This window comes from Rhodamnia argentea, chromosome 9 (genome assembly GCF_020921035.1).
Source record: "Rhodamnia argentea isolate NSW1041297 chromosome 9, ASM2092103v1, whole genome shotgun sequence".
NCBI classification, from domain to species: domain Eukaryota; kingdom Viridiplantae; phylum Streptophyta; class Magnoliopsida; order Myrtales; family Myrtaceae; genus Rhodamnia; species Rhodamnia argentea.
The window spans coordinates 24813834-24826268 of NC_063158.1; the positions used below are offsets into that span (position 1 = coordinate 24813834).

The following is a 12435-nucleotide window of genomic DNA, read 5'->3' on the forward strand; positions in this document are numbered from 1 at the left end:
GCAGATTGGATCGCCAAAGTCAAAATCCGGAAAATGCCTCTTTCAAAGCTGGGGATTCATGCTCTCCCTATGAAAACGGTTTCGGAGATCTTTACTCGAATCAGCTCATCAAGATGATTCTTTGCCGATTCGTTTCGAATTGGATTTCGTCGATCCATTGATCAGGTCTAGTCGAAAAACAAAGGCGGTGGACCTAAAATACAATGGCGGTGCACCTAGACACAATCCCCGAAAGGAAGGCCACGCCTAACATATTGACGTGCCCACCTCTCTCTCTCTCTCTCTCTCTCTCTCTCGTATTTAAGCACCTCTTAAAAATCTCTACTTTTCCTCATCCTCCTCCTCGTCTCTCATTCCCCACCTCTCCTTGCTACCACTTTTCTAGGGTTTCCCTTCCCCCCCTTCTCTATCTTCAAGATGATGCAACCATCTGCAGCCGGCATGGTCCCTTCTCCACTCGATCAACAGCAGCCGTACCAATACCAACAGCAGCAGCCGTCGCAACCGCTCCAGCCGCAACAGCCCTACATGATGATGCCTTCCGCTCCCCCTCCGCAGGTCCCTCCGCCGCAGATGTGGGCCGCCCAGCACCAGCCCCAGATGCCCCAGCAGGCTACTCCCCCCGCCGGCGCCGACGAGGTTCGCACCCTCTGGATCGGGGATTTGCAGTACTGGATGGACGAGAGCTATCTCGCCAGTTGCTTCGCCGCCACTGGAGAGGTCTAAAGCTTAAATCTTTCTGCTTTTCCTTGTCGGCTTTGTTTTTCCTTTGTGCGTCCTGATCTGTTCGTTCTGTGGTGACCGTGCGATTTTGATGGAGATTAGGATGGGATGTCTTATTGTGAGCTTTTCCTTCGTAGTTTTCATTCGATATGCTGTCGTTTAATCTCCTGAGATATGGGTGGTCGCCTTAATTTCGAGTCCTTTGGATAAGATGAATCATAGTGTAAGGAGTAATTTTGTCCGTGTGCAGTTTGGCATAAATTCATTTGACTTGGGACGATAGAATAAAGTTAGCAGATGGGACTGTCAAAGATTGCTTGTAATAGGTTAAGTTGGAGAGATTTGGATCCTACCAAAGGAGATTGGAAAGAAAAATCTTTGCTGTAGACTTCAATATTTATGCTCCTGTTTCTTATTAGTGTTTGGTTTGGGCGAGGCATTGATAGCATTCTGTAATCTGCAGATGGGTTGGCTGAAAATAGCTGGTAAGAGATTTAGCTGGTGAGGACATTGTTTTCGTCAGTTTATTGAGTGCTCTTGTTTGTTGCAGATGGCAATGGCAAACGTGATATAGCAAGATTTTTCCTTTTCCATTTTTCTGTTGGAATGTCAACAGTTTCTATTAGCTGATCAGTAATGTACTAGTCTACGATGACTAATGGTGGGGGGTGGGGACGAGAACTTTCACATGGGGAGAATACAAGTAGAGCAGAACTAACTAACACAAATGGTGGTTACTGTGATATCTTAAATTGATAAGAAATATTTCTGTATGATGCTTAGCTTACATTCTAACGTTCACCTTCGACTTAGATTCACTCCAATACTGGTGGAGAATGTTGGTGCGAGAACATTGGAACATGTAAGTTTTGAACATCAAGTGTCTCACCTCTTGAAGTTCTTTCTTATGTAGGTGGCCAACGTAAAGGTTATCAGGAACAAGCAAACAATGCAACCCGAAGGTTATGGTTTCATTGAGTTTTACACTCGGGCAGCAGCTGACAGAGTATTACAGATGTACAATGGTGCCATCATGCCCAATGGTGGGCAGAGCTTTAGACTAAACTGGGCTAGTGCTGGTGAAAAGCGTGCGGACGATTCCCCTGAATATACAATTTTTGTAGGGGACTTGGCTTCAGATGTTACTGATTACATGTTGCAAGAGATGTTCAGGGGACGTTATCCTTCTGTTAAAGGTGCAAAAGTAGTTATGGACAGGCTTACGAGCCGTACCAAGGGTTATGGGTTTGTTAAGTTTCTAGATGAAAGTGAGCAGATACGTGCTATGACTGAGATGAATGGAGTCTTCCTTTCAACAAGACCTATGCGAATTGGACTTGCAACAAACAAGAAGATTGCTACAGGGCAACAGTATCAAAAAGGTATGTTACTGCAATTTGTCTTATATATTGTTACTTGCTAGTAGTCACTAGGTGAGATTATATTTTATCTTGATGTGAAACTGCTGTTGTGCTTAGTTGAGATATCAATCACTTTGTTTGTCTTGTATAAGATCCCCAACCTTCTTAGTGTTTTGCCTTTTCGATCTATGAGCCGTGATATGCCTAGCGTACTGTTATCTACTTACTCTGCCTCAGTATTGTTCTTGAAGACGAGCGGCAGTTGCAAAGTTACTTTCCTATAAGTATTTGGGCTCAATAAGTATTGTCAATTTAAGCTTCCAAAACTTATAGAACTCCTATTGTCTCAAAGCAGGCTGTCGAGAGGCTCTATCATATAGGGGCCTGGAACTGATTTCAGATGAAATGGTTGTCCTTTTAGTCCGTGGCCTCGCTTAGGTCAGTGTTCCTGTTTACGTAATGTTGTTTATTTGAGTTTCATGTAGCATTTTGATGCTACAGTTTATTCCCAGTTTGATCCTTTTAGCAGCCAGTGAGATTATGTTCCGCTGTTGTACTGGTTAATTACGAAGCCACTGTTTTAGTTACATTTGTTTCAGCGCTCTTCAGTTTCTTCGTCCATATTTCCTTTCCGAGATTTCTTTTGAGTTCATTGTTAAATTCCTTGTTATTGGCCTAGGGTTGTCCTATTGTGTCTCTCATTGACGAATTCTGATTTTGGGGTCGTCATTTTCTTAAAATTGTAAAGTTTCCCTGGAGCTCAGGTGCTCCAAATTCTCTATGACAGGCTAGCTATTGCTGATCGAGTCATTCTCTTGGCATCTATTTTTGCCTACTCTTTTGCTTAACTTTCATTTCCTTTAGGGTAATAGTCTTCCAACTCTTGATGAATTAAGACTAGTCATATCAAAATGGCCCTCTTTTAAAATAAGTTTGCTTTTGTTGATAGCGCCACTGGGTTCCCCTATTTTACTACAGATTCCATTGGAAATGACTTTACTATTGGGCTGACGATTAATCATTCTGGGCTGTACTCTGGGTGGGAGCTTATTTTATTGGTTGAATATGAATGATTTTTTCCTGTCAGTGTCATCTGCTGTATAGTATAGATAGTTCTGGTCTAGGAAATGGGGAGTTGGAAAACAAGTTCATTATTGGTGTTGATGAGTCGGGTCATTAGATTATTGATTATGTGCTTTGACAAAAATAAATTTTTAGTGTTGAAGGATTTGTTATAATCTCAGAAAAAGGTAGTCATAGCGTTGCACTTGGTGTTTTAGCCCAAATCAACCCTGCATGGAAATACAGAATTCCATTTCCACGTTTTGGATGTGTCTTATTGCAAATAAATCTGATTTATAGGCTAAATATAGTTGCTGCTTGAAAACTCTTGTTCTTCTTTTTCCTCACCAGTTGAAGGTTTTGTTTGAGCAAGTTGTGTGTAGGTTTTCGAAATGGAATATCTAGCGTACATATCAAAAGGAAAACTCTTAATGCTATATTAGTCTTTCCTTTGCTCAGTTGTTTCCGGCGCTGTATGTTGTACTTAGGCATCCGATTTTTTTCAGTAGTGACTTTGGCGGCATTATGACCATCATAATCATCATCATTAATAGCATGATTTTTTTAGACAACTGTTTGGCTTATTATTTAGGTCTTTCTTTAGTATCTGAGTGCGTTGCTGTTTGTTGATTTGGTATTTTTGGGGCAAGACAGAAACTGACATCTAGTCTGTGTAAGTACCATAAGCAATAGATCAGACCTGCCTCTGGAGACACTGATTTGACTTTCTCGAAAGAGATGCCTCACTTGAAACGACGATACAGATTCTTTTCATTGTTTCATTTATGAGCTTGTTTTACTTATTTGCAGCATCTTACCAGAACACTCAAGTTACTCCAAATGAGACTGATCCCAATAATAAAACTGTAATTTTTCTTCCTCATCTTCCAGTATTAATAAAACCAGTCTACTGTAATGGGCATCACTAAGAGTTTTCGTTTCAGGTTTTTGTCGGTGGTTTAGATCCCAATGTGACTGATGACCACTTGAGACAAGTGTTTGGACAGTACGGTGAAATTGTCCAGGTGAAAATACCACCTGGGAAGCGGTGCGGGTTTGTTCAGTTTGCCGATAGGTAACCCAAGTTTATTAATTTGTGAGATGGCACCTCTGTACCAGAAACCATATGTTCCTCACTTATTGTTTGATGCACCAGAAGCTGTGCGGAGGAAGCTTTGCGAATGTTAAATGGAACCCAGCTGGGAGGACAAAGCATTCGGCTTTCATGGGGCCGAAGTCCTGCAAACAAACAGGTTTGTTTATTCGTTCGGGTGACTTGATAATGTGTCAGTCAATTTTTCCCCCTGTATCCATTAGTCTGTGCGGCGCTCTTAATGCGTGATCTTTGTGTTTGTTTTTCAGCCCCAGTCAGATCCGAACCAGTATGGAGGCTATTATGGGTACACTGCTGGTTACGAAAATTATGGATACGGTGCAGCTCCGCAAGATGCTAACATGTACTATGGCGGTTACCCTGGATATGCAAATTATCAGCAGCCCCAGCAGCAGCAGCAGCAGCAGCAGCAGCAACAACAACAATTAGGTTATAGTTGAGAATTGGCGAATCTCAGGGTATTCTGTGATTGTGCTTAGCCCGTACATGGAAAGCTGCGCTCCTCTCTACCTTCTCTCTTTCTTGCCTATTGCAAGCCTTTTTGCTGTTTGCCGTCTTAGAAGTTGCGCACCGACATAAAACCTTTGAATCTTTTGTCTGAATATCTCATCTGTTGTACTGCTTTCTTTTTGTGTTCTTGATGCCTTTTTCCCCTCTTAGGTATTCCCCGTAATATCTTGTGTTAGATGTGACATTATTGTAGCTGGCCAGATTAAATAGTGTCATGTTAATCTTCTGTTCAGAGAATGAATCTCCTTAATGTATGTGTGTTTTAGAGTGGCATTTTATTTGTCAGTTGAAACCACGCATGACGTTTGTTTGGTCACTGTGCCCGTGTGTTATCAGTGACGTCGGCTAGCAGGTGATTTCATGCTGACTCCTTGACGTTATGGTAATGTCGACATTGTCGTCGAAATGGTTTGTGCACTCCAACTAGGTATTAGTAAAGCTTCAGATCTTGTTTATTATGGATATGGTGCTGATTGTGGAGAAGCATCCACAGAATAACTTAGTGGCGCGGTATGCCAACCTGAAGGAAGAGCGATTGTTCTGGGAGGTACGTAGATATTGAAAAAACTAATTACGTTAGTAAAACGATTGGTGTCGGCTTTTGTGCCTTTTGTATTGTCGCGGTTCTTGTGAACAATGTCATGACTATCAGCAGCGCCCTTGATGCTGGGTCGATATTGTTCGTCGGGGAGATCGGGAGGTTGCGTCTCGGAGTGAGCATTGCCTCTTTGCTTGGTTAGAGACGTAATGACACTGACCTCAGTAAACATTCTCAATTCCCTGTCCTCCTGTCTTAACGATCTGTTCTAGCCGCAGGGAAAATTGCTATGGTTGTGCGAATGCAATAGAAACATGAGAAGGGATTGAACATAACTCTTTCTCCGTCCTCTCTCCCTTTTAATTTTATTAGAATTAGATTTTTTTCTTGGCTTTTTTGCCTTCCTTCTTTTGAGGCGGACGAGATGGTTTTTGATGTATGTTATTGAGGGGAAAAGTACCAAAAGAGTTGAAACCCATTGCATTGATATTGATTCGGTCCTTAATTTTTTATTTGAGCTAATTTAATTCAATATCATTTCATAATGGTATCAATTCATTCCATTCGGTTAATTTAAGCTGAATATCGCTAACGTGAATGCTGGCGATCTTACTTAAAATGATCGGCGCTAGCGTGGATATTTTTTAAAATTTTTAAAATTTATTTTCTTTGTTTCTTTTTTTCCTTTATGTTTTTTTTCCACAGGCTCCGTCTATTGACAAAAAGAAAAGAAAAAGAAAAAAAAGAAAAGAAACAAAATAAATAAAAGAAAAAGTATTTAAAGATATATACGTCAGCACCAGCTATGGCTGGTGTCCGCCTTGGCAATTTCCGTCCCATATGGGATGAGTCTAATCATTCGTGCAATCAATCTTTTTTTTAATCGAAAAGATTTATAATTGAATCGATATCGAGCGTCATTGATTTAGAACTTTCTAAATACTTTTCCTCGTTATAAAGGATTGCAAGGTGGCTGGGCTTGTACGGTGGCCAAATTTCCTTAAAATCACGTTGAGATCTGCTGTTTGGCTGTTGAATGCACATTTAGTTGTGCCATGTCGGGCCATACTTAATGGAGTCCCCACCTGCCAAGCGCCACATATTAAAATAAAAAATGAAAAAAAAAGTTGACACCTTTTGTAAGTAAAATAAGTAAAATAAACGCCGCCCTAAGGTGCTAACTTTCTTGAATTTAAGAATTCTCGGGGAGAGATGATTTTGAAGAACCTAAATAACGTCTTCTCTCATATTTTTTTTTTTGGATAAGGATTTGGCCTTCAACACAAATTTTAGCTGGCTGCCGGACCGAAATTCTTCCCTAATATAAAACTAGTTTCTTCGTGAGTTGTGTGTGCGGGCGGATGCTGTTCGAGATTGAGTTTGAACGATAGAAGGATTCGGTTATGAATTTGAAACGTGATATTACGTGTTTCACAAGAATAAGAGATTTTTTGGGTAATTACCTGAAGGTATCCGACTTTAATTATTTATATTACTTAATTTTGCTTTGCATGTCGATTTCGAGATAAAAAGATTTATGAAAAAAATGTTTTATAAACACACATAGGTTCATGTATAAAGTTCACACAAAGACCTTCAAAAGAGCCGGCAGCGGCATATTTGACCTACGACCCTTGAGGAGCCATGGCACTCACTTTGGATACTCAAATCTTGGTCAACGAAAATTGGGAAAGTCGAATTATTCAGCCTGAGGAAAGAAGTTCTTGCTTTTTTGGTCCTTGTCGTTTCACTTTTTTTTTTTTATTATTTAAGAGGCCCCTGTTTTTTGTATACTTAATTTTGTGGACATGATGGGTTGAAAGTTTGGCAAAATTTGGTCTGTTTTGGACAAGGCAGGCCCTCATGTTTGATGCCTCTTTGGACTTTGGTGCTCTCCCAAATAAAACAATATGAAATAGAGTATATTTTAATAAAAATAAGTGTCGACTAAGGACGAGTACGACACTACTTCTGCAGTAGAAATCCGTTTGGTAAAGCAATTTCATTGTTCTACTTCCGGAGCATTTTTTTTTCTTTAAAAGTAATTTTGGAGCCACTTGAAGAAATAAAAAAAAATAACTTCTTTTTAGAAGTAGAAAAATCAACTTTTACTTAGAAGTAAAAATACGAAAATCAATTTTTGGCTAGATAAATAAAATAGTATAAAATTAAATAAAAATAAGTGCCGACTAAGGTACAAATTTCACTTGATGAGTCTCCTGATAACACAGCTGGACATGTTGAATGCCGCTGTCTCCTTCAGTGTTGACGTCGTTATTGTTTAATTGAACATGATTGGTACGGTAGTACTCGAATGTACCATTTTTCACATTTTATCCTCGATGTTTTTCTATGAGATTCCTCAACCCCCGCTCATCGTAGAAGGGGAAGGCCATAATTTAAATGGAAAATCTTTGGACTGATCTTCAAGTTAAAACAATCTTACGGTTCTCGCAAACTCGTTCGATCACGAGGTAAAAGTGTAGATCGGATTGTTTTACTCATCACTTGACGTGGTTGTGCTCGGTGTCTCGTTTCGACCGTGATAATTTCAATTACTCCATGTAACGGATTATGAGACATAGATGCGGCATGGCCATATATGACTTTACTTAATTCGAATTTTTACGTCATGGTTATTGGTTCTGTCCATCGGATTGATAGTCAACTGAATTACAGGAGAATTTTCCCTTGAGCATGGCCATGAGTGACATAACATGGCAAGTTGTTTACCCGTTGGCTGGACAATCCTTAGTCTAAGATTAATGAGGAGGCTTCATGGAATATTAAACCAAAAACCAAATTATTAATAAATTGATTAGTCCTCCACATGATGTCAACTTTCAGGCCATCTTGTTCATATTTCTCTTATTTTTATGTCTCACTTCTTTTAATTTTATTGAACAGTACGGCACATGACACTGCCTCCATATCATCATCTCCATCATCAAACCCTTTCAAAATCTTCCACACCCCCTCTATAAATTCAGGCTCAAAGCTTCAAACCATTTCAACCTCACAGCTTTAGGCATTCTCCATCTGAAGACAACAAGCTTTCTTCGAGAGAGAGATATCGAAATGCCGATCTGGAGAGGACCACACGCTTATTCGAAGATGGAGAAGGAAGACCCGGAGGAGGCGAGCCACAGGAGGGCTCAGTTCTTGATCTACAAAGCGTTGGAGATGGCGGGTGGCGAGTCTCGAATGAGGAGGCCGGCTTTCTTGAGGATCAGGTTCTGCAGGCTCAAGATGAGGGTGGGCAAGAGGTTGAAGAAGATGAGGAAGGGCATGTTGTGGACGGTCTCCGAGTCCAAAGTTGGTGCTTACAAGCGGGAGGTCATGACGCAGATAAAGAGGAGTTGCCTGCGCTTGTTCAGATTTGGAGACAGTACCAAACCCACCATTCCACATTTACTCATCTGAATCAAGTTTTCCAACTCTCTTTTAATTTTCATATTCTCCCTTATGTATTGGGATTTATTGTTCGTGAGACATAATACAGTCATTAATGTCATTTGAAGGAAATGGGCATCGGTATTTTAAATACATATTGAGCTGAGCCTTGCATTTTATCACAAGGGCTCGTAGGCCCTCGACCAGTGGCCGATAGCCCCTAGCTGCCTTAATAAAAAAAAAAAATCAACTCACGTCCGTAAAATCTGGCAATTTTTTTCAGAATGACTAAATTGGCAAATTGACAACAGATTTAAGGCTCAATTGACACAATTAAAAGGTGTATGATTGAATTTGTTAGATGTAATAGATTTAAAACTTTTTAGAGGAAAAAAAAAAGACTAACTTTTCTTATCATGAATGAAACATCTTTATGTCTTTAAGGGAATCATAAAATGTATTGTGGTATAACATCGATCTAACACGGACATTCAATATGGTGTGAAAAAAAAAAATTGTATTCATCGTATTGACATGGCTTTGAAAGAGGCAAGCAACAAATCCATTTATTATCTCTCCCTCCCCAAACCGTTAGGGTTTCTCCTCCCTGAAAGCGCCACCAACCTCCCTCTTCTTGGAGGGTCTTTTCTGAGGGGCAGAGACGGACCCCTCTCTCTCTCTCTCTTCCCCTCTGTCTCACTCTTCCCTCTTCGTTTTCGTATCACTATGTAGCCTCATTTTCGATTAGGTTTTCTTGTTGATTTCGCGGACGATCTCGTCGATTTTTTTTTTTCACGCGAAGAGTTTCATCCAATGTGCTTAGAAATTCGAAGCGCAAGCATCTTGAAAAAATCTGCTACTCCATATTTGCTCGCTCGCTCCAGTGCTTGCTCTATATAGTCGAGCGCGACTCTTCTACTACTTGAAAAGTTGGCTTATCTGAAAGTTTTTTTGTGATCAATTAGTATTTATTTTACATGTCTTCTCTCCTGATCTAAAATTTGATTTAGAGTTATGTGCTCTTCTAATCCGATCTAGAAATAGATTTGAGATTTACACGGCATTATTTGTGCTTCTTCAAAGCTATTGATGTCGATGTTATTTATATACGATAATGGTGCTAGGGACGCTGAACCTAGGTGAGCACCACTTTTTGGCAAAGCCGTAGTTAGTGGACGGAGAAATCTTAGCGCGTGCTCAACACCGATATTTATACAAAATTTGGTGATTGGCTGTCGTTTGTATTTGATGTGTCTTTGTGGAATAAACGAGTCTTTGTAGACTGTCAAATTGATTTATCTTTCAAATTTACTTATTTTGTTTAATTTATTTTGAAGTTATATACTTCTCTTTCGGATGCAATGAATTTCTTTTGAGAAAAAAAAAAGAAAGAAAAAGAAAGAGGCAAGCAACTCATGGGCAGTTTCTTTGACGACATTGCGGGTCTGTAAAGACCATGCGTCGGCGTTCCCATGTCAGTTTCACTCTCTCTTGTCGGATCTAATCATTTTCACTGGTGTAAACCCTAGAGAAAGGTCAAAGTATACATGCATGTACTGTCGGAATCTCCCAAAATTTCGCACTCTCTCCCATAAAAGTCCCACCATTCGTACCTTCTTTATCTGTCCTTTTGTCCCCCGAAATTACTTGTCCGCTTCGAAAATATAAACGGATTAATTCGAGGAAAGATATTAATTGACGGCCAGCGCAGCCAGACCATGAAATTTTTGAATATTCGATACTTCTTGACCTAAAGTGTGAAGTATGGTCAGATCACCATTGTTAATTGCATCTTTCTTGTTCATATTTTCTGGGGCTCTATGTTGCTGAGGCACTAAGTTAGCATAGGATTCTTCATCGCGTTAATTGAATTTAAGGTAATAGGATCCACCATAACATGGGGTGTATTGACTTATGCATGTTCTGCAACAAGATCTCATCTCTTTTATATATATATAAGAAGCTGCAAATGATCCTTAAACTTTGGTTCAATGTATAATGTAACTCATGAACTTTTAATTTGTTCAATATGATCCCTAAACTTTAGTTCAATGCATAATCTGATCTCTAAAATTTTAATTTGTTCAATGTAATCCATAAAATTTTGGTACATATTTAATTTAGTTCATATGAAAATATTCAATGTAGTTCTTGAGCTATTAATAGAAGGAAGATATTGAACATTTTTATATAGTCCAATGACTATATTGAACATGTATTAAAAGTCAAGAGAACGTATTGAATAAATTAAAATTTCAAGAATCACATTGTACATTGAGCTAAAATTGAGAGACCACATAGGACAAATCAAAAGTGAAAGAAATGTCAAAAAAGCACTAAACCTATTGCATTAATGCCGATTCAATCATAAACCTTTCAATTGTGCTAATTTAGTCTCAACCTTTTTGTATTTATGCCAATTGAGTCTATCAAGCCAAATTCAGCCAAAAGTTGCTGACATGGACACAAATTATCCTACGTAGCACGACGGCATTGATATGGACATTTTGTTATCCTTTAATAATTTTTTGATTTTTTTTTTTTATTAAGGGATGCAAGCCCCCACCCGGATCTCGGCTAGAGCAACGATGCCCTCACCGGCACTAGGCAAGGCTTGCAACACCCTCGTATAGTGCCTATCAAAAGTTAAGGGAACATATTGAATAAATTAAAAGTTTAGGGATTACATTATATATTGGGCTAAAATCGAGAGACCACATAGGACAAATTAAAAGTGGAAGAAGTGTAAAAAAGGTCCCAAACCTATTACATTATTTTTTTTTTTTTTGGTAACCGAGGTGTCCGCGCGGCCGGCGAGCTATGGCTCAAACCAGCGGTGAAGTACGACTAGTCCTCGGGGGTGGCTAGCGCAGCATCCTACCGCCACGACCCCCCGCTTAAATCACCGACGCCTACGAGTTTCGAACCCGGGACCTCTCGTGAAAGGAACCGGGCTCAAACCGTCGCGGCCATCGATGGGTGGGTCCAAACCTATTACATTAATGCCAATTTAGTCCTAAACTTTTCGATTGTGCCAATTTAGTGCTAAACTTTTTGTATTTATGCCAATTGACTTTATTCGGCCAAATTTGGCTAGAAGTTGCTAACGTGGATGCTGATTGTCCTACGTAGTACGGTCAGCGACGACGTGAACATTTTGCTATTTTTTAATAATTTTTTCATTTTTTTTATTAAGGGATGCGAGCTCTCACCCATATCTCATCTAGAGCTGTGATTCCCTCACCGGCTCTAGGTGAGGGCTATGACGCCCTTGTATAGTGCTCATGACTCTTGCCGGCCCTCAATAAAAAAAAAAATAAAGAAATGGAAAATAAAGAAGAAGTAGAAGAAACCAAAAAATTATTAAAAATTAAAAGTATCAAAAGTCAAGGGAATATATTCAACAAATTAAAAGTTTGGAGATCAAATTGTATATTGAGCTAAAATTGAGAGGCCACATAGGACAAATTAAAGTGGAAGAAGTGTAAAAAAAGTCCTAAAGCTATTGCATTAATACCAATTTAGTCCTAAATCATTCAATTGTGTCAATTTAGTCTCAAACCTTTTATATTTATGCCAATTGAGTCTATCGAGCTAAATTTGGCTAGAAGTTGCTGACGTAAATGTTGATTATCCTACGTAGCATGATCGCCGCCGACATGGATATTTTGTTATTCTTTAATAAATTTTTGATTTTTTTTTATTAAGAGATGCGAGCACTCACCCGGATCTCA

At 39.4% G+C, this 12435-nt stretch overlaps 1 protein-coding gene across 1 annotated transcript; it reads left to right on the forward strand.

The window, feature by feature from the left end:
- The first annotated feature begins 317 nt into the window (after window positions 1–317).
- LOC115743002 (polyadenylate-binding protein RBP45) lies at window positions 318–5040 on the forward strand. The gene is made up of 6 exons (XM_030677577.2): window positions 318–720; window positions 1637–2105; window positions 3957–4012; window positions 4091–4221; window positions 4303–4399; window positions 4509–5040. The coding sequence occupies exons 1-6, from the start codon at window positions 418–420 to the stop codon at window positions 4698–4700; spliced, it is 1248 nt and encodes a 415-aa protein (XP_030533437.1). The 5' UTR covers window positions 318–417; the 3' UTR covers window positions 4701–5040.
- Window positions 5041–12435: the final 7395 nt, after the last annotated feature.

Bases quoted from the DNA above. Each gene is read 5' to 3' on its own strand.
- LOC115743002 (XM_030677577.2), top strand. From the start codon at position 418: ATGATGCAACCATCTGCAGCCGGCATGGTCCCTTCTCCACTCGATCAA. The intron at 721-1,636 runs GTCTAAAGCTTA...TTTCTTATGTAG, and splicing joins GCTTCGCCGCCACTGGAGAG to GTGGCCAACGTAAAGGTTAT. The intron at 4,222-4,302 runs GTAACCCAAGTT...TTGATGCACCAG, and splicing joins TTTGTTCAGTTTGCCGATAG to AAGCTGTGCGGAGGAAGCTT.